This window comes from Echeneis naucrates, chromosome 21 (genome assembly GCF_900963305.1).
Source record: "Echeneis naucrates chromosome 21, fEcheNa1.1, whole genome shotgun sequence".
Lineage (NCBI taxonomy): Eukaryota > Metazoa > Chordata > Actinopteri > Carangiformes > Echeneidae > Echeneis > Echeneis naucrates.
The window spans coordinates 576,143-597,547 of record NC_042531.1 but is presented as its reverse complement, the minus strand read 5'-3'; the positions used below and the strand labels follow the sequence as shown (position 1 = coordinate 597,547).

At 46.9% G+C, this 21,405-nt stretch overlaps 1 protein-coding gene across 1 annotated transcript in view; it reads left to right on the top strand.

The window, feature by feature from the left end:
- enox1 (ecto-NOX disulfide-thiol exchanger 1) overlaps positions 1-18,272 on the top strand; it is a 40,212-nt gene extending 21,940 nt beyond the window's left edge. The window contains exons 4-17 of the mRNA XM_029529702.1: positions 4,354-4,457; positions 4,609-4,746; positions 8,658-8,826; positions 10,441-10,646; positions 10,743-10,976; positions 12,309-12,521; positions 13,750-13,856; positions 14,218-14,335; positions 14,412-14,617; positions 15,302-15,409; positions 16,154-16,210; positions 16,393-16,495; positions 16,774-16,859; positions 17,258-18,272. Coding sequence (XP_029385562.1) covers positions 4,448-4,457; positions 4,609-4,746; positions 8,658-8,826; positions 10,441-10,646; positions 10,743-10,976; positions 12,309-12,521; positions 13,750-13,856; positions 14,218-14,335; positions 14,412-14,617; positions 15,302-15,409; positions 16,154-16,210; positions 16,393-16,495; positions 16,774-16,859; positions 17,258-17,389 — 1,887 coding nt within the window. The 5' untranslated portion in view covers positions 4,354-4,447 and the 3' untranslated portion in view covers positions 17,390-18,272. The remainder of the gene's footprint in view (positions 1-4,353; positions 4,458-4,608; positions 4,747-8,657; positions 8,827-10,440; positions 10,647-10,742; positions 10,977-12,308; positions 12,522-13,749; positions 13,857-14,217; positions 14,336-14,411; positions 14,618-15,301; positions 15,410-16,153; positions 16,211-16,392; positions 16,496-16,773; positions 16,860-17,257) is intronic.
- Positions 18,273-21,405: the final 3,133 nt, after the last annotated feature.

Genomic DNA, 21,405 nt, shown 5'->3' with positions numbered 1-21,405 from the left:
CAAACCGGCCCTAAGTGGATTAAATGGATTCAGACTGCAGCCACAGACACACTAATAGCATTGGTTGAATTTTAAGCAATTCATGGTGGATTGATTCAGAGTAAAGAGCAGCTCTGACTGTGACACCAGCTCACTGAGCATCATCTAATGGTCCCACCTCTGACTTCATCCGGACCACCACAATGAATCCGTCTGAGCCACAGCCGCCAGGCTCCGCTTCCATTCATAGACTCATTCTAAGGATCATATTCAAGGACCTGCTCACATATTCTCTTCTGATTGGCTGATGGTTGGCGAATTACCCCCCCATCTGTGATATAATGGGGGTATACCACCACTTGTCGGGAGTTATTGCTTAAATGTCGTCTTACGGGTATCAACTCTTCAAAATAAAATAATGGAGAGAGTTAAATGTAAAATGTTTGACATTAATATGAATTCTGGACCTCGATGAAATTAAATATGTCATCATTTTCTTTGTTAAGGAATGGTGATAAATGGAGACAATTCTTTAAATGCAGGTTAATTTATGTTTTATTCCCTCGTTGGAATGAGACAGATACCATTCTGGTATGTTTCATTTTGTTTGCTCTCAGCACTGAAAGCTCCAGATCTGAAGCTCAGAGCGTTGGCGAACACAATGTTTCCACGAGACCTTCTGCCACTGAATCCTGTTCATGGTCAGAGTGGAGTGAAAATGGGGGAACAGGACACAAAGGACTGATGAGGACTGACGTTCTTGGTCTCCAGTCTGTGGACGACCTTTCCGTCACATGCTATTTGCACCTTGTCCTTTGCTGATGCAGCTATTTACCAACCAGTGTAGATGAAAGGTGATCGTGCCAAACATTAATCTGGTCTCTATCTTGTCCTTTCCACGTTCAGTGAATCAGCGGTCGGAACACTCAGCAAATATGAAGCTAACGTTTCAGCTCAGTTTCCAGCCTCCACCGTCTCTAACTGTCGCTGGACGTCGTAAAGATGGCCAAAGCTGTTGTCAAGAGACAATCACCACAAAAAAAGTTATTTGAAATGGACAAAAACTCTTTGAGATCGGCACAGTGGAACGGGGGGGGCCACTGTTACCTCACAGGGTTCCAACCTGTTGGCCTTCATCTCCATTAAACTTCATGATTACCTCCTCCTGCAGATTATCTTTAGATTTAAGGATGGTCTTTAGGCTTTTATTGTGAAACCTCAGTGACCAGGTCTGAACACAGATGTTAAAAAAGGAAATGATGAAACACTTCCTTCAGATATTTCATAATAAAAGCTGAGAGAAGAGACTTTTGTTCTGGCTCATCTGTGCTGGAATTCTCAGTAATTAGTTTAAAACCTCAGATATTAGAACCTTTCACCAGCTTTGACTTGATGGATGACTGAGGTTATTTGTTGTCGATCACAGTTATTGATCAGCTGATTGTTCCCAACTGCAGAGCAGCAGTTCTTCCTGTGTGGCTCCAACTCGGAGCAGCTGTGTTTGTTGATGAACTCTGAAATGCTGCCAATTTGTTTTCTCTTTGTCTGACGGTTAAATGTGAAGTGCTCCCATTCTTTCTCTGATCATCATGGGATGTACGCCGGCCCCTTTCTCTGGACAATGATTTGATTGGAGCTGATTGGATTTGCGTCCTCGGCCAGAGCCGGCTCTCGTGGTTAATGGTGCCTTTCTAAAGGCTTTATTAGAAGTAATTTGCTGCAGTCAGCGCTGACTGATATCTGGGCCACGACCCTGTCGCTCAGCTGAAGGGTAAAGAGGGAGTCCCAGCTACACTGGAAGTGGCAGGGCCTGCACTCTGTCCATAGATTAGAGTCTGAACACACTGAGGAGCAGCCAACGTGGACAGGAGGACTGAAACGACACGACTCAGTGAATCCAACAGAGACATTCAGGGACAGTTACAGATCTGTTTTATCCTCATCGTGTCTGAAGTTAAAATGAGTTAAAAATGTTCATAACAGTTGATTTCACTCTGACCCCACCCTCCTTCCTTTAAAAACTTCATAATACATATTCAGCTTGTTAAGATTTAAGAAAATGGCCTTGAAATGACGCAGAGCGTCAGCTTTGTTCGAGCTGTGGATGACGACGCCACAAAAACGGAAAACGATGACAACGAGAGTCAGAATAAAAGTGCCTGTTCCTTCCCCAATATAAACCGAAGAAGAACTAACCTACAGGAACGTGAAGGTCAAAGTTTGATCAGGTGTCCACCTGTGAGCAGTGTTTCCATGGGTACGCAGCGTGCTCAATGAGGCCTTGCTGTATCCGGTACAGTTTGTGAAAATTCAGGATGGGAGATCAGACATGTGAAGCCAAGGGCACCGTGATCCTCCAAGAACTCCAACACTGCTCAGTTCCTGCAGTTGGCAGTCAAAGGTCGTTACCATGGTGATGGATGTGCCGAACAAACAGCTGTAGTTTTAGTTGCCGTGAGCATTGGTGCTTGCTTGGCTCCATGACTGAAGTGAGGCAGAAAGGCTGGAGGCCCTGGAGCCCCCCCCCCTGTCTGTAGTCAGTTATCAGTGGTATGTTGGGGGCTCTGTTAGCTGCTTTGCTGTGGAGGTTCAAGAAGATCCATGGGTCCTTCCCAGACCAGGATCTGGAGCTCATGAGGACCAAATGTAAACTGAAACTCCAGTATCGTTTCAGCTCCGTGTTGGGTCTCTACCAGCTGTCTGGAAACCTGGGCCTGGACTCTGGGGCTTTAAACTGAAGGCTGAAGGGGAAAGAGATTTTACAGATGTGTGTTTGTGTGTGTGTGTGTGATGTTAAGTGAGCTCATGAATAATAAACTGGACATGGATTCAGCTGTGAATATTTCATGGTGTGTGAAAGTGAGCAGAAACACTCATCGTCCAGTCAGAGGGGGAAGGAGGGACGGAAGGAGGGAAGGAAGGAAGGAAGGAAGGAAGGAAGGAGGGAGGGATTCAAAGAGGGAAGGAGGGAGGGAGGGAAGGAGGGAAGGAAGGAAGGAAGGAAGGAGGGAGGGAAAGAGGGAAGGAAGGAGGGAGAGAGGGAGGGTCTCAGCAGAGGTGTCCTCAGTGTCTCCAGAAGCTTCATCATTAAAAGGTGTCAGCTGATCTCAGAACAGGAAGTTCACAGAGATCAGGAGTGATTGTGGTGCAGCATCTCAGAGGAGGACGTCTGTAAGACTGTGATGGTACATTAGACACACAGAAACACACACACAGACACACACACACTCTCTCTTCACAGCAGGTTGAGCAAAAAACTACAAGATGTAAATATTGTGAAGATCAGAACAAAGAGACGTCAACAGCTGTAGGTGTCTGATACACACCATTACAGATGTGATCAATGTGTGTCTGTGTGTGTTAGCAGTTCTGCCTGCATCTCCTTTTTCGTGACATTAATCCTGAATCCACCTGTGCACATATGAAAAGAGTCTGGAGCCTAAACAGAACTCTGATCCTGATCCAGTTCTATTGTGAATCCAGATCCTGAACAGGCACTCTGGGATCTGACTGAGCCGCCGCCATCATCGTCTTCATCACCTTCATCCCTGAACGCTGCAGAATAAATCCCAAATCCTGCTGCAGCCTGAAGCAGCTTCCTCATCAGCTACCCCTTCACCCCCCCCACGTCTGTGGGACCTCATTCTGCCGGCAGGGTGTGTGTGTGTGTGTGTGTGTGAGACATGTGACCAGCTGTCTCTACATGTAAATAAAAGCGGCCTCTGATTGGCTGCCTCCTAAGCCAACGGCCCCGTTTACCAGACTCATGCTGAAGCCCCTTCACTGTGGGAAGCGATGAGGCAGTGACACAGCGTTGTGTGTTGTTCATGACACGTATGTTATATGATTGTGCGTCCATAGCGTCTGGGCTGGTTCGTCGTGTCAGATGTGAATCATGGTGATTACTGCAGAGAGCGAGCGAACGAGCGAGCTCACGGAGAGAAAGACGTGTCCAGCATAACAAACCCCCCCTCAGGGACAGAAACAGGCCTGACCAGGACCCAGACAGGGACTGGTCCTCATCAATAAACAGTTTTATTCCTGTCACGGTCGTCCATAGTGTAGCTGTAGTAGCTGAGCTCTGATTGGTTGCGCCTGCTGTGATGTTTCCTGTCAGACAGAACTGAGGGATCGGAGCTCGTGTCATTTTGTCCCTGTGATGTTTTCCAGCTCAGCTCAGCACAGAGGCGGGAAACTGCTAATGAGGGAGACGCCAGCCCTCTAACAACACACATCAAGGGGGTGTGTGTGTGTGTGTGTGTGTGTTAAGCTTTCCTTCTTGGATTTCTCTTTAATCTCTTTAGGGCTTCCTGGTTTTCTTTCTCGATGACTCGTCCTGTGTCTGTGGGCTAAACTTAGTTTTTTCCTGGACAGGTGGAGGTGCGTCATTCCTCCTCCCTCCAGCCATCCATCAGCCTGAGGAAGGATCTGATGAGAGGACTGCAGAGAACAGAAGAGACCTCCTGCTATGGCCAGTGGTAAAATGTTCTCTGTCATACAACAGAAAAAAAAAACTAACTACAAGTCACTTTGAATTTTTTTATTTTCTAGATAAAAACGCTGTGAAGTCTAATAACCAAATGACGCCACTGTCTGTTTTATCATGCCCCCCCGCCGGTCTCTGTGCAGCAGCTGATGGTGTTGGGGGTCTGGGAGCTGAGCAGAACCACCTGAGTGTCCCCGTCACTGAACATGGCGCCTGGGCCACGGCCATGAACAACCTGGGCATCATGCCGGTGGGCATCAGCGGGCAGCAGCTGGTGTCAGGTACCACCATTATTACCCCCCCAGAGGAAAAACATCATCTGTCTTAGGTTAGCCAAACACCAGATGTTCCACACAGGCCACACCTCTTTTCCTGCAATTGGATCAGCTGGGAGGGACGGAGTCAGACACTCTGAGCGTTGGTGCCATCACTGATGTGAAAATGGAGCAGATACAGCAGGAAGATGCTGCTGAATCACTGATGACTCAGAAGAAGAGCTGATTCCCTTCAGCTGCTCACACCTCTGGGTGTGAGTGTGTGACTGTGTGAGTGTGTGTGTGTGTGTGTGTGTGATGCAGCACACTTTGCCGCAGCTTCTGCAGCTGAACTGAGGCTCCAACATGTGGGAGTGATGACTCTGATCTGGTGGTCTGGTCTTGAGCTGAACCACTCCAGTCCAGACCGTTGTGGGTTCTGCCGTGGACTCCTCTGCAGCCTGTTCAGGCAATCTGAGCTCAGTGGGTCATTTCAAATCACTGCATTGTGGGGGTTTATTAAATGAACATACTGGGAGATTTGGTGAGTCTTTTGTCTGTTAAAGCCAAAATAATTGATTCATTGCATGGATTTAGCAGACAGAAGCTGCAGGGGGGAGAGAGGAACTGCTGAGGACTGATGCGTCCACTTCAGAACTCAGGACCTGGACTGGGACAGACAGATGCTGCTGGACATGAATGTCAGAAGGAGGACACGTTATTTCAGGACACCGTCTCAGTGCAGATGAGACTCCTGCTCTCCACCTCAGCAGCTCCTCCCTGCTCCACATGTACAAACATTTAGATAATGAAACCTGAGACAGACCAGGAGAGTCTGATGTTCAAACAAAACCACAACTGTTTGTCTACACGTCCTGTAGACCAATGTCCTCAAATTTCCCATGGCGTCATGGACCAGGCTGGCATGGGAACTTTAAGTCCTCAAACATGAGCCTGGATGGAGAAAGACGCTGGCCTCACTGTGGTACTGAATGCAGTCCAAGTCCCCGATGGTCCTTCAGAAACTTTGCGTCTGGACCATCAACTGGACCTCAGTCGTTCAGCCCTCTGCTCCTTCTTAATCCTCGTTCTCCTCTAAAGAAATCCTGAAGGACTACCTTTACTAATACAGACCTGAAGACCAAGACCTTCTACTGGACTGAAATCCCTCAGTCTCTTTGTGATTGTGATGGACTGAGTGTATTTTCTTTAAACCCACTGAGAACCAGTTCAGGGTTCGTTAACGCTGACATTAATTAGGAACAGCTTTAACCTTTGACCCCATTGATGGGTGTGTCCTGAGTGATGATGTCAGAGGAAATCAGAGTCAGATGTTTAGAGGCAGCTCTTCTTCATGGTTCAGTCATAAAGCCATTATAATTAAAGGCATAACTACTCTTCTTCTTTGCTGCGTTGGCTCTGCTGAACGTTTTTATTTCTTCTTCTCTTTCTGTCTCTGGCACTGGCGACGAAGCTCTGAGCCAGAGAAGAGAACCTGGCTCCACTCTCTTTGGCTCTGGGAGAAAAAGCTGCCTGATGTGATTATGATGAATGTGCAGCACAAAAACTCGTAATTTACCTGTCGGGTTATCGCACACAGCACTTTAATGACTTTTCCTCAGACCTGGAGATTATCTCTCCAAATGTTGCTTCAGCTTCAGTAAAAAATGCGTTCTTTCCAACGGTGCAGGAAATGTTGGTTGTCCAGCCGTTTAGCTTTGATGTTCCTGCGGGTGAAAAACGGAATATGCTCAAAATCACTGGGATTTTCTGACCAGAAAAATCTGCTGAAAACCACACATATAGATTTATTTAGTTCAGTCCAGGAACTCGGTAGCTGTGTCGCATTTCAGGCTCCGATAAATGTTTGTTCTGGGAAACAAAAGATCCAGAGTCAGTGAACGCTGGTAATAAAAATAACATGTCATAAAAAAACACCAAGAGAGTGAAACAGTGAAAACTGAGGCCTTAAAACCTCAGAGCTGCACAACAAATCCTCTGTGGACCAGACCTTCACAAATCGGTCAAAGCTCTTTCAAAAAGGCTCCAATTGGTGGACCGCCATAGTCGGAGCCTTGGGGTTAAATGTAGTTTGTTTTTGGCCAAGTCCTCCAACGGACGACATCCCATGTTTGGACTCAGGTCCAGGTGAACTGGTCCAGGTGGAGAGGAGCAGCAGTACATTCCCTCACTGAGCAGCTGAAACATTTGTGTCTGTGGAGTAACAGACGTTTGTGCCGTCGTGGTGTGACAGCCTCCCTAGCCTGCGATTTCAATCACTTTATTCTTCTGTTGTTGTGACGGTGTGGGCAGCAGAGGGGAGTTGTGGGAAGGATTTTCTGCTGACGCTTTGTTCCTGCTGCTCTTGTTATTGCAGAGCTGAAGATAGGAACATGCGACGCTGCACCGCCCTCCGCCAACCTGCCCGCTTTATTTTCACCCAGACAGCTGAAACATTGCTCCTGTCGCCTCCGTCCGCTCACTGTTTATCTTCCCCTTCTCCCTCACTTTCTCTTTGTCCTGCAGAACAGACATTTTCTGCCTCCCCCCTCCCTCCTCCTCACCAAGCCTCTCTCCTCTCTTCTATGTTTCCTATTAGCTGCCTGGAGATGATATTTTCTTTTCTCTCCACACAGCTCCAGTCCCCATTTTGTCTTCTCTTATCTGTGTTTTCTCCCAGATAGTGATGCTTTATTTTTCTGTCCTGCCTCTGGCTCCGTCCCCGTCCTTGAAGTTTTTCTGTATTTGATATATTAAAGCCACAGTTTCATAGCCTTTTTTCTCGTCTGATGCCAAATTCCTTCACAAGTGGCGGAACCAGAGCAAAGATGGGCTGCATCCATAAAGACTTGAACTATAATGTGTGGGGGTGCAGAGACAATCCAGCATCCAGTGTGTGTGGGCGGGACATGGAGGCTGCATATGAGCCACAACAAAGAAACATCTGTGTGGAGCTGAGATTCAGTGGGACATCCGGATTCAGACGGACAAACTGGTGAACCATCTGGACACATCAACAGGAGGAAGGAACACAGGAAGCGTGAGAAATACCGAGGTCTGAGAGAAGAGCTGGAAAACATGTGGGAAGTGAAGGCAACAGTAGTCTCCATGATGATGGGAACACTCTGAGAGATTCCAACAATTCCAGAAACAAGATCCAAGACTTTGGTTCAGAAGATCCTGAACCCTCCAGCTCCCAGGGCTCCACTGGAGGACCTGACCTCGAAGGATGAACCCCTTGAAGAGGCCACCATGGGCTTTATGACATCACCCAGAGTTTATGGAAGAACGGTTTGGTCATGGCACTGCCTGACTCCACCCCTAACTTCTAGCTAATTCAGCAATGGGCAAAGAGGTGGAGCCAGTGGACAACCGAGCATTTGGCTAACCTTAGGCTAAGGTATGGTGAGCTCACATAGGATAACTGCTAATTAGCACTAACCACCAACAACCAGTCAGACAGACACTTAGCCATGCCCCCAATCATCCATCACTTTAACCTTCCTAAACAGGAAACAGCTGAGTTCTCTAGATTAATTCATCTTTAAGGACGAGCTTATCTTAAGAGACCAGAGCAGGTTTTGGTCAGGACTGGAAACAGTCTGCCGTCAGACCTCTAACATGAGAGTCTCTGGGACTGACTCAGTGCTGGTCTCTGGTGGTCTGAAGAGGACCTTCAGGTAGGTGAGAGCGTGGAGTGTTGATTTCATGTGTTTCTGCCTGATCAGCTCAGTTCAAGGTTTTTAGAGCAGATTTTTTTTTTTCAGCTGAACGAGGTCACCAACTGACACACAATGGACACACATTTTGTGTAGCAGTTTCTTTATACACAGGGACGTTTCACTGTCGCTGAGTAAACCGGAACATCATGAGTGACAGGAAGGGAAGGAGCTTTAAATGAGCCTTTTGTGTTAAGTGCCATCTTGTTGTGTCCTCAGACACTCTGTGTCTCCAGAGGTTCAACCCCAGCCTGGGTCTCATCACGCCCATCAACCCCATGATGGCAGGAATCAGCCTGGTCCCTACTCCCCCCGTCCCCCCTGACCTGCCGGTCGTCAAGGAGATTATCCACTGCAAGAGCTGCACCCTGTTCCCACAAAACCCCAGTGAGACACACTGACACACACACTGAGACAGACTGAGACACACTGAGATACACTGAGACAGACTGAGACAGACTGAGACACACTGAGACAGACGAGACACACTGAGACAGACTGAGACAGACGAGACACACTGAGACAGACTGAGACAGACTGAGACACACTGAGACAGACTGAGACACACTGAGATACACTGAGACAGACTGAGACACACTGAGACAGACGAGACACACTGAGACAGACTGAGACACACTGAGACACACTGAGACAGACTGAGACACACTGAGATACACTGAGACAGACTGAGACACACTGAGACAGACGAGACACACTGAGACAGACTGAGACAGACGAGACACACTGAGACAGACTGAGACAGACTGAGACACACTGAGACAGACTGAGACACACTGAGATACACTGAGACAGACTGAGACACACTGAGACAGACGAGACACACTGAGACAGACTGAGACAGACTGAGACACACTGAGACAGACTGAGACACACTGAGATACACTGAGACAGACTGAGACACACTGAGACAGACGAGACACACTGAGACAGACTGAGACAGACGAGACACACTGAGACAGACTGAGACAGACTGACACACACTGAGACACACTGAGATACACTGAGACAGACTGAGACAGACTGACACACACTGAGACACAGTGAGACGCAGTGAAACTCACTGAGATACACTGAGACACACTGACACACACTGAGACAGACGAGACACACTGAGACAGACTGAGACAGACTGACACACACTGAGACACACTGAGATACACTGAGACAGACTGACACACACTCAGACAGACTGACACACACTGAGACACACTGAGACATACTGAGACAGACTGGCACACACTGAGACAGACTGAGACACACTGAGATACACTGAGACAGACTGAGACAGACTGACACACACTGAGACACAGTGAGACGCACTGAAACTCACTGAGATACACTGAGACACACTGACACACACTGAGACAGACGAGACACACTGAGACAGACTGAGACAGACTGACACACACTGAGACACACTGAGATACACTGAGACAGACTGACACACACTGAGACAGACTGACACACACTGAGACACACTGAGACAGACTGAGACAGACTGAGACACACTAAGACATACTGAGACAGACGAGACACACTGAGACAGACTGAGACAGACGACACACACTGAGACAGACTGAGACACACTGACACACACTGAGACACACTGAGATACACTGAGACAGACTGACACACACTGAGACAGACTGAGACAGACTGACACACACTGAGACAGACTGAGACACACTGAGACAGACTGACACACACTGAGACACACTGAGACATACTGAGACAGACGAGACACACTGAGACACACTGAGACAGACTGACACACACTGAGACACACTGAGACATACTGAGACAGACTGGCACACACTGAGACAGACTGACACACAATGAGACACACTGAGACATACTGAGACAGACGAGACACACTGAGACAGACTGAGACACTGACACACACTGAGACAGACTGAGACACACTGAGACACACTGACAGACACATTGATGATGATGATGATGGCATCATTGTGCTGCAGACCTGCCCCCCCCCTTCAACACGAGAGCGCCCCCCCGGCTGTAAGACTGTGTTTGTTGGCGGTCTGCCAGAGAATGCCACGGAGGAGATCATCAGGGAGGTGTTCGATCCCTGTGGGGAGGTGACCGCCCTCCGCAAGAGCAAGAAGAACTTCTGCCACATTCGCTTCACGGAGGAGTTCATGGTGGACAAGGCCATTTACCTGTCAGGTAACACACACACACACACACACACACACACACACACACACACACACACACACACACACACAAGGACCAAGTGAGCAGACTTGTCCTGTCCTCCAGGGTATCGGATGCGTATTGGGTCCAGCACGGATAAAAAGGACTCTGGGAGGATCCACGTGGACTTCGCTCAGGCCAGAGACGACCTGTATGAGTGGGAGTGTAAGCAGCGCCTGCTGGCCAGAGAGGAGAGACACCGCCGCAAGATCCACGAGGACCGTCTGCGCCCACCGTCGCCCCCACCCATCGTCCACTACTCCGAACATGAGGCGGGGCAGCTGGCAGAGAGACTGAAAGGTGAGCTGCACCGACACCGGGCCTACACACTCTGAGAGGTCCCGCAGGCTCAGTCCACCTCATGTGTCCTTCAGATCTCACTGAGTCCTGGGGGTGTCACTGGGGATGAAGGTCACTCTTCATCATCTGCTGAGACAGATTCTGATCTCCAGGTCTGAAAAGGATCAGTATCAGATCAGCTCTGTATTCACTAGTTTACTAGTGAGCCAATAAAAATCTAAGTTTTTCGAGAAAAACACAAAACCAAATCCAGGGGGGTGGAGCTTGGCTGATGGCGGTGACTGCTTTTTTTGTGACATCACAAAGTCCCAAAGTCCTGATGGCTGGTTTTCAGGCTCAGTTTCTGAATCCAGACTGGGAGAATTTCTCTGTGGACTGAGACCTTTGAGACTTTCACTGGATTATTATAACATCTGGACCTGATTTAGAATCAGAGCCCACATGGAGGTCTACCTTTAAACCTTTCACACAGGACTTATATGAGTAGCAGTTAGCTTGTAGCTTCTCTTTCCCATTCTGATAGCAACATAAACAAGCATGTATTCTGTCTGAATAACCTTTTTGAATTCATTCTTCACCTCCAACACCGGGGGAAATAAATTTCCATTCTTCCCTCCGTCGTCACTGTTCAGCAGCGCCTCATTGTGTTCCCTGTAATGTGACTGTAATCTGCTGTGTGTGTGAATGGGGCTTTATCAGAGCGGGGAAAAGTGTCTTCTTACAGGTTGTGTTGTAGTGGGTATTGAGCTCATTAAACGCTCTCTAATTCACTCTGTTCTGCCGGCGTCCGTGACTCAGCACCACCGTTCAGTTATTATTCAAATGGTGGAGAACGCACTCGAAGGCCCCGCAGAGGCTCCACACTCTTTATGATGGAGCCGAAGTGCAGCTTGTGGTTTTGGTTGAAAAGTTGAAAATCAAAAATGCCTTTTGTGTTCAGTGGCTGTGGTGAAACTCAGAGAGCCGTGAACAGCGAACGCCCCAAGAGTAGGATTTTAATCCTCTGTTGTTTGTTTAGCCTGACTGAACGTTAAAGGTCCCATGAAACGGCTTTCACTGCAAACTCCAGAGTCACTTTGAAGCATCATGACAAAGATGCTGTGTGTGTGTGTGTGTGTGTGTGGGGGGGGGGTGGTATAAATTTATCCTTATATGAATAACAATTTTCTTCTTGTGTCTGTGTCAAAGTTGAGAGACCTTTTGATTCTCAGCCGTAGAGCTCTGATACATTCAGATCACAGACTAATTTTATCACTGATCAATAAATATTGATCAGATATATATCCTGATCAGTTTGGACGTGCTTTCATGGTCAGCTGTCCCCCCCCACAGACGACCATAAGTTCAGTGACGCCACGGCGGTGCTGTTCACCTGGATCGACCGGGGTGAGGTCAACCGCCGCACCGCCAACCACTTCTACTCCATGATCCAGTCGGCCAACAGCCACGTTCGGCGGCTGATGAGCGAGAAGGCTCAACACGAGGAGGAGATGGAGCGCGCCAAGGAGGCCTTCAAGAACGCCCTGCTCGCCATCTTAACACAGTGTAAGGAGCCATCTTTGTTTCAGACATGTTCAGACTTCCAGGCTGAAAGACAGAGACAGAGAGAGGGAGAGTTTCTCAGGTAAGTTCAGTTTGGTCCGTGTTTCATGGAGCTTCGTCTTGAAGAACAAACTTCGAACTGAAAATGAAACCTTTGAACGCATTGAAACCTAACAGGGCTCACACACACACACGGTGAATAACCAATGTTAGATTGACTTTTCAATAGACTTGCAGCTGGTCGTTGCAGTTTTTTGTTGCCATGGTTACAGACTGGCCACCTGTTGAGGCTACTGGATCTCAGACAGTCTGCTTCCTGTGGGGGCGGAGCCACGGGGAGCTGCAGGGTGAGGAGGTGCAGCCCTTTTAAAGCCAGTTTTCTCTCAGAGGATTTTAGCTCAGTCTCCATGACAACGCTCCTCCATCCTTCTCACCATCAGATCCACTATCCTCGGCTCACTGCATGGCAGTGAAGAGGTCGGTCATACGGTCTGATGGTGCTCAGTGCCTGCAGTCCGTGAGAACTGGAGGTGGAAGCTTCCTCAGTGTTAATGATCAGACCTCCTGTTCACACAGTGAGCCGTTACATTATAACAGTTGAAGGGACAAGCCCAGATTACCTGGTTTCCATGGAGACCTGCCAGTTCATGGGATATATCTAGTTACTTACTTTAGTTGACAGTTTTGACAGTGTAAGAGTTTCAAAGGTTTATCACATGACATCCACAAACATTGTAGAAACCGTCCAAATTGATAATCCTGTTAAAAAATGAGCAGTCAAACACACCAGCTGCAGGAAATCTGTTTCTGAGGCCAGGATGAGGCGGCATTGTGCATGTGATCATGGTCATGTGATATCACCTCAGTCAGTGAGTCTGGGAGGAGCCGAGGTGAGTCGATCCAGTGTGTTTTGATGTGTGACAGTGAGGCCAGAGACAGGACGGTCAGTCAGACCAAACCAAGAAACTGTACTTCTTGTCCTGGATCAGAGCATCAGTCAGTCGACAGGGTGAAGGAGATGTAAGTACAGAGCTCAGGACAGAGGAGAGACCTGCTGTCACATGACCGTGTTGTAGGTCTGTCAGACTAGAGCCTGAGAGTTTCCAGCCCCTCCACCTTCAGGGTCAGGTCTCTGCTCTGTCTGCTCAGTCAGACTACAGTGCTGCATAAACCACCTTTTTTGTCTCTACCCTCCTCTTCCTCTTCCTCTTCCTCCCCGTTCACCTTAAAGTCGAGCAGATCACCGCCGTTTTCACCGCCGCCTCCAGACAAAAGGCCTGGGACCATTTCTCTAAAGCTCAACGCAAGAACATTGACATTTGGAGAAAGCAGTGTGAGGTAAAGTCCCTGTTCTCTCTCCTCCTCCTCTTCAGTCAGTCCTGTCTCAGTCCCAGCTCACAGACAGCCTGTACCAGCTATTTTACTCATGTTGGTATTTGTCTGGATGTCACACACGCATGCACACACACACATACACACACACACACACACACACACACACACACACACAGACAGTCCTAGTCTTCCCTGAAGATCAGATCTGAAGTGTGAGGCATTGTCATGGCAACAGTTATTGTCAAGTTGCGTTTCTGATCTGTTTGTCTAACACATCAAACAAACAGTGTTTGGTGTGCAGAGGGTTGGTTGTGTAGTTGTGTTGTGCGGCTGAAGTCATGCTGGTTGTGTTGTGTTGTGGCAGGAGCTGAGGAATGCTCACAGTGAGGAAATCATGGGAATCAGACGAGAGGAGGAGATGGAGATGTCTGATGATGACCTGGACCAGAGCCCCTGTAAGAGGAGCCGCGCAGAGGAGAACGGTAACACAACAGACGCACACAGACGCACACAGACAAACACTGGCACACGCTGAGTTTGATCTTTCCTGCCCCCCAGGAGTGTGCGATCAGACGCAGTCGTCCCTGCGGGAAGAGAATGACTCCCTCCGCTGCCAGCTGGACTCCTACAGGAGTGAGGTGGAGCTGCTGAGGGCGGAGCCAAGCAGAGCTGATGACCTCGCACACACACAGACACACAAACACACACACAGTCCAGAGGCTCAGATCCAGCTGCTGCAACAGAGCATGCTCAGCATGCAGCAAGTGAGTTCTTCTTCTTTTCCTCTTTATCACCATGTTCGTCACAGACCAGACTGATCCAGGTCCAGAGGACTGCAGGTCTCGGTTCTTGATTCAGACCTGCAGGAGGATGATCTGTCTGATGATTTACCTCAACCACTGTGCGTGTTATCAGAGAGGAGAACAGAGCTGAGCTTCTTTTTCTACTACTAATCAACAGCAACAACAACAACAGTGTTTGTCGACTTGCAGCCCTCCCATAATCCTTTGCTCCTTCATAAATAAGCACACAGAGCTCTGTCATGCGTTCCCCTGATTTCACTCGACGTTCTGTCTTTGTCTGTCTGAAGTGACAGCACTGATAAACTGAGGCACATTACACACACACACACACACACACACGCTTCTCACTGCTGTTGTTCTTCTTTTGTCACCTGCTGCTTTTTTTTTCTGCTCAGACTGAGATGCACTTTCTCTAAATGTTTCCACACCGTAACACAATATTAATGTCATAACATTATGATGATGTTGACCTTGGAAACTGAGGCCGGGTCATTTGTGGGTTCCTGTCATCCCACATCACACCCTCAGGTCCAGAATGTTTTCAAAACCAGTCCAGTCCAGGTCTGGCCTGTACCTGCTTCCCATCTGGAGGCCCCTCCCACCCGGAGCACTTGTGTGATATACCTGTTTATGTTTGTCTTCTAGCAACTGCTGACTTTGCAGGAGAAGCTGACCAGTAAAGAGGCGGAGCTTGAGCAGGCAAGGGAGGAGCATCGCTACCTGGAGGGGGAGGTGCTTGCCCTCCGAGACAAGGTATGTTTTCTGAGGTGTAATGTTCAGGTGATCCAGGAAGGGCCCTCAGAAAGGAAACAGTGATCCCAACAAGAGCAGGATGATTAAGGCCAGTTTGCTGTGACAAGAAAAACTTCACAATATTTCACACTGACCTGTTTGTTGATAAGTTCAAGTTCCCTATGGTCCTCATACCTGACCCTTCAGACCATGTGGACCTTTAACCTCCCCCTCTGCAACAAAGCTGTGTGGACAATTACATATTTAAATCTCAGAGTGTTTGGACCTTTAAAGTCATAAACTGTGAGTCAGAGGGTTTGTATTTCAATAAAAAGTGACCCATGACTATTAAATCTGTGGCCAGACGCTGCTGAGTGGAAGCAGGTGAGTGAGCTCAGTGTAATGAGAGCAGACCAGCTGTGGATTTGTAGCAGCTGTCTGCTGGTTTCAGCCAGATTGATGTCTTCAGAACCAGTCTGAGTCCTTGGGATCAGGATGTGAATGTCCACCACAGCTGGCTCTTCCTTCCTGTCTGACTCTACAGTTTTCCCTCCTTAAACAGAATCAGCTGATCCGTCCAATCTGAAACCAACTTCAGTAATAAACTGATCAGATCTGGATCAGTCTGACTCTCTGACTTCTTCTGTGTGTTTATTCATCCATTCTCCTCCTCCATCTTTGATAGTGACGTCTAGAGTCACGTCTCTACATCGGACACTCTGGTGGGTGATGTCACAGCCAATCTGTCTCTGTCTGTGTCTCCAGTTGCTGTCCAGTCCTGGGGAGTCTCTTGAAGCGACCAACGGTGAACTACATGACAAAGTAAGACACAACATGGTCTGAACAGATGTGACTTAGTGACATCACTAATGAATAAAACCACCTTTATTAATTTTGTCTTCATTATCATCATCATCATCATCATCATCATCACACACATTGTGTGTGTGTTTGATAGAAAAGTCAAGTCAAATATTATTTGTTTAATATGTGTGTGTTCACAGGGGATCAATGGATGTGTTCCTTCATCATGTCACAGCAGAGAGAGGAGGAGTGATGTCATCATGAGAGGGGGCGTGGCATCAGAAAAAGACGCTTTGCTTCTGGGTAATTATCTAAGAGACTCGTGTTTGATCCCATTCACTTCCCATCATGTGGCTCACTACAACTAGACCAGTCTGCTCCTGGTGTCCTGGTCGGATTCAGGACTGATGTGAATCTGGGTGCTCTGGTTCAAGGCACCAGATGTGAATCAACTCGTTTTCATATGAGCCGGTCTTTGAGGGTTTTAGTTTTCTATAGTGAATTCTGTTAAAAACACGTTCGCCACAGAAGTCAAGGAAATATTTACTGGTGTTGTTCAGTGTCATTCTTCCTGTCTGCAGGCATCATATCAACCTTCCTCCACGTTCATCCGTTTGGAGCCAACCTGGAGTACCTGTGGTCCTACATTCAGAGACTGGATTCAAAGGTACCTCAGAGTCCGTAGTGCTCCACAGCAAATCATCGTCAATCACAGTCTCATAAAACATGGTTGACAAAGATCAGGAACCATTTATGTCATCCTATGTGGGTGAGGGGCGGGGCTAAAGACAGTCTCTTAGTAGAGAGTGCCACAGTTAACATTAGCACAATCACTAACACTGTGTCAGGCACTGTCAGTTAAAAGCTAACGAACAGCGTAGAGAAATTAAATATGCCAACGACAACAACAAAAGTCGAGTTCTTTTAAATAAACTCTTAATTGAGTCTCTGTTCGTCAAACTGTTTCATCAAGTCATGTGACTTAACACCAGAAACAGGAAGACAGTGTTTGACTCCGCCCACAGAGCTCAAGTAAATGTTGGTGTCTGCTTTCGTCCTCCGCAGGTGTCAGCAGGCGAGCTGGAACGTCTCATGGTCCGTCTGCCCAGCATGTTCAGGCAGGAACTGAGCGGCGTCGGTGCCACCCTGGAGAAACGTTGGAAGTTCTGCGGTTTCGACAGTCTGGGCTCAGCGTGAAGCAGGGAGAGTGCACACACAACCGGGAACACAGACTGTCATTGCCAGGACTCAGATCTTTGTGTGCATTCACCTGCCCGGATGCTCTGTTGGGTGCCGCATCACCAAAGACACCCAGACCTCATACAAGAGCAGATTGCAGACCTCGGTCAGAGGAGTGAAGCTCAAGGGGTGAGACCGGATCTACCTGGTCCACCGCCCAGGACAGCCTACCTGACAGACTCAGCTTTGCTGCTGATATCATTTTAAGGCGGGTTTCCAGACCTTGGTCTGGGTCCTTGGAGGTCTTGTCGTTGGTACAAATCAACAGAGCAGAAGAAGAAGTTAAACCAAAGTTTATCTTTTATGACATTTACAGCGACACTGACTTTTACTGAGCAGGAAAATCCACACTCCTGTAGACCAGGACCATGACTAGGAGCAGGGACTGTGACTCAGGCTCAGGGAGAGAGATTAAGAGAGACCATCTAATACGTGTTAAAGGAAGTAGATTCTTCTCTTGGTCCTGACTGAGTCCTGTTCTGTTTACAAACAGGCAACAATATTCCAAAAAAGAGTGAGGAGGTGGAGGAGGTGCTACAGACTCATCTGCTGTTGGTTCTGACCCTCATGTGTCTGTGGTTTTGTATTTTACTTTCATAAAGTTGATGAACAGTTTTTCTCTTATTTAAATAAAGCTCAAAATCAAATGTCTCAGTAATTCCACCTTAAATCTTCAGAAGCAAAAGGAGCAGCTACTGGTGTAAGGCAGGGGTAACTCTGTGTGTGATATCTAATGAAAATCACAGGCAGAATCTCTGTGATACAGACTGATCCCATTTCTGCCTTTGACCTTCATTTTATATTTACTCATCTGTCAAAGACGTCTGCAGCTGCAGATAAAATGAGATAAAATGAGGTGAGATTCATCTTCACTAATCTCCAACAAAGAAATTTTCTCCTCCTTTTGAGTTCTGTATAATTTTTTTAACAGGGAAAAAAAGGTTTTGGATGACATCATGCCTGAGAGGAGAGTCTTTGGTCTCATGGTCTCATGGTAGTCTCATGGTTAGGATAACAACAACATGAATGTTCCAGTGAGCTGACCAGCTGACAGCCGATAGTGAAAAGATGCTGATTAAGCAGAATCCTCCCTCACAGCTGCCTGTGATGAAACTGACTGTTTATGTCTTTGTCCAATTGTGCTTTTTAAATTGCTGATAATGGTTTTATTCATGTGAAGTGACTCTGTCTCATTAGGAGCTCGTCTGTGTAATTACTGCATCACTTTTATCAGATTAACTCAGTGAATTTCACCGTTTCTTCACTTTAACCTTGTGTCATTGATTATAACAGCCTTGTATTTGAACTCTTAGTGCTCATTAACATAGTCATTCTCCAGTGTTGTTGTGCCGGCTGCTGTCAGCACTAATGAACAGGACCTGTCATGTTAGTTTTCATCATTAAGTCACAGACAGCAGCATCTCTCCATCCAAAGCTGCAGGACGAGGGAAAGCCTTTTTCACTATTTGGGCCAACGCTTTCCTATTTATAGCCCTGAGCAGAACGAGGGGCTCACAGTGGCAGGCTGCAGTATTCATGTATGTGTTGGTTTTCTGTGACAACAGCAGGATGTCCTCCCTCTGTGGACCATGTCACTATTTGTTCTCAACATCTGGCAGCAGCTTTGTTCCTTCAGTCCCCAGATCTTTTGTTTGGTACAGAAGCTCAACTCAGTTCTGAGCAGATTAAATTAGTGAAATTTAAATCTGAAATATAAAGTGTAGAATGTGGTTTTTATTCTCTTTTTAATCATCTCAGTTTCACAGAATTATCATTACTGCTACTTTGAACTTTCATTTGCTTCACAAATGTGTATGCGTGTGTTGCTGGTCGATAAATAATGCTAAGCAGTGGTGTTGTGAGGCGACAGAAGGAACAGCCCTCCATTAGTTGAGCTGCATCTCTAATGAAGCCTGCTGACAGCGGCTGTAATTAGCCTCAGCTCTTTGTGTTCTCTTTGTCGACTGTTGTGTAGAGACATTTCTTCATATCCCCCGCCAATGTCACGTCTCGTCACTGATGCCTGCTTTCCATTACACCTGGCAGCCATTACTGTGAGAAATGTATTCTGTGAAATCGTATGTAGGCCATTGTGAGGCTGCTGTGGGTGACAGTAAATGACAGCATCAAGTGGAGCATCCAAACGTGTCATTACACTGAGTGATGATGCTGCAGGGACTTTTAAGTCAGGATGTGGCTCACTCAGTGCAGCTTTTAGCGGCGGGGGGAGCGGGTTCCACTGTACTTTCTTTTAGCTCTGGTTTGGTCTCTGTTCTTCCCACCAGTGGAGGAAGAAGCACTCAGATGATTAATCTCTTCAGACCACAGGAAGTGTCTCATCCACCTCCATCAACTGTCAGTTCTTCTTCCAATTTTTCCTCCTCGTGGATACATTTCAAAAACCCTGCATCAAACCGTTAACTAAAACCTCTGGTGAGTTTTAAGTGAAAAATTAAGTGGCTGTATTTCAAAAATTTAAAAGTAAGGCAGGTTGTTGTGATGAGTCCTTTCATTGACCGTTTCTGACTGAGTACCCTTAAAGCAGAAACAGCAGGAAGATTGATCTGCAGGTTGATGATGTGAACAACAATCAAGAAGACATTAAAATAAAGCAAAAACAACAAAATGAGTAAAAAATAAATTAATATTTAATGTTACAGGTCATCGATTTAACTGACGTCTGCGTGACGTAGGAGGTCACCTCACCGGCAGCGCGCGCTCTTCCTGACTGAGCGGAAGTGAGGCTGAAGGAGCGGGAGAGTAAAAACCTGAAAACCGATTCTTCGACGCAAACAGAATTCCTGCCAGCATCCCGGTGAGTCCGCAAACAGGTCTAAAGGAATCATGTGAAAATGGCTACGGTAATCTTTGCTAAAGCCGTTGGTTAGCACTAGCATTTGCAAAGATTACCGATGCTACCGTTAGCAGCTGCTAACAGCTAACAGTTAGCTGTTAGCAGCTTCTATTAAATTGATGTTAGTGAAATAGTAAAGTCTTCCCAAGAAACCTCGTTGATCATTTCCTTGAAAGATTCAGTATTCTTTTTGGAAAATTTGTGGTATTTTTCAGTGTCTTGCAAGGGATATTTAGGTTTTCTGCCAGTTTCAGCCCCGATAAAAAGGATAAGGGATTTAAAAGTCAAGGATAGTACATTGAGATCGTCAGCAGCAGATGACAATTAATCTTTCAGAAGGTTAATAGTGGAATATAAAAAACAAATTTTCCCTTCTCTGAATATCCTTTCCAAGGAGCAGTAGAGGGCACCTACAAAAGATATCAGAGTCAGGTAGTCAGATGTCCAATCATAATACTTCGAATCGAATGATAAACAATGCAGCATTTTTATAAACTATTCTTCAATCTCAGCAAAATGGAGACCGAGCTCCTTTCTTTCATGGAAGTTAAAATAGTTTAGGAAATAAATTGAAACTCCTCCTCCAACCCTGTTCACTCCTGTTCTTCCAATAGGAGGGAACAGCATCAAATTATGACATTGGATACAGAAAAGTCATTTCTGATAAGGCAGAACCTCACCAAAGCATTTAAATGATTTTTATTACTGTTGGCACATTTTAACACGACTTCAGTGTCAGGAAACTTCCTTTAATTGAACTGTCCTCCACGTAGAATAAGTGAGGCAAATCACTTCATTTCTTCTTCGTTTGTCTCCCATTTTGTTTTGATAAACATTCAGTGAAATAATATGAAATAATTACATTGATTATGAAGACTCATTAATCATCAACACACTAACACACACTGTGATGGACTGGCGACCTGTCCAGGGTGTTTCCCGCCCTTGCTGAGGATGAGCTGGATTGGCTCCAGCACCCCGTGACCTGGAAACGGAAACATACTAACTTCTGCAGCTTCAGACAGATATCTGGATATCTTGAGATATCTTGAGATGATGAAAGTGTCAGTGCTGAGGTCACAGTCATAAGCAGCAATGCTGCATCTTGTAGCTTGATAAA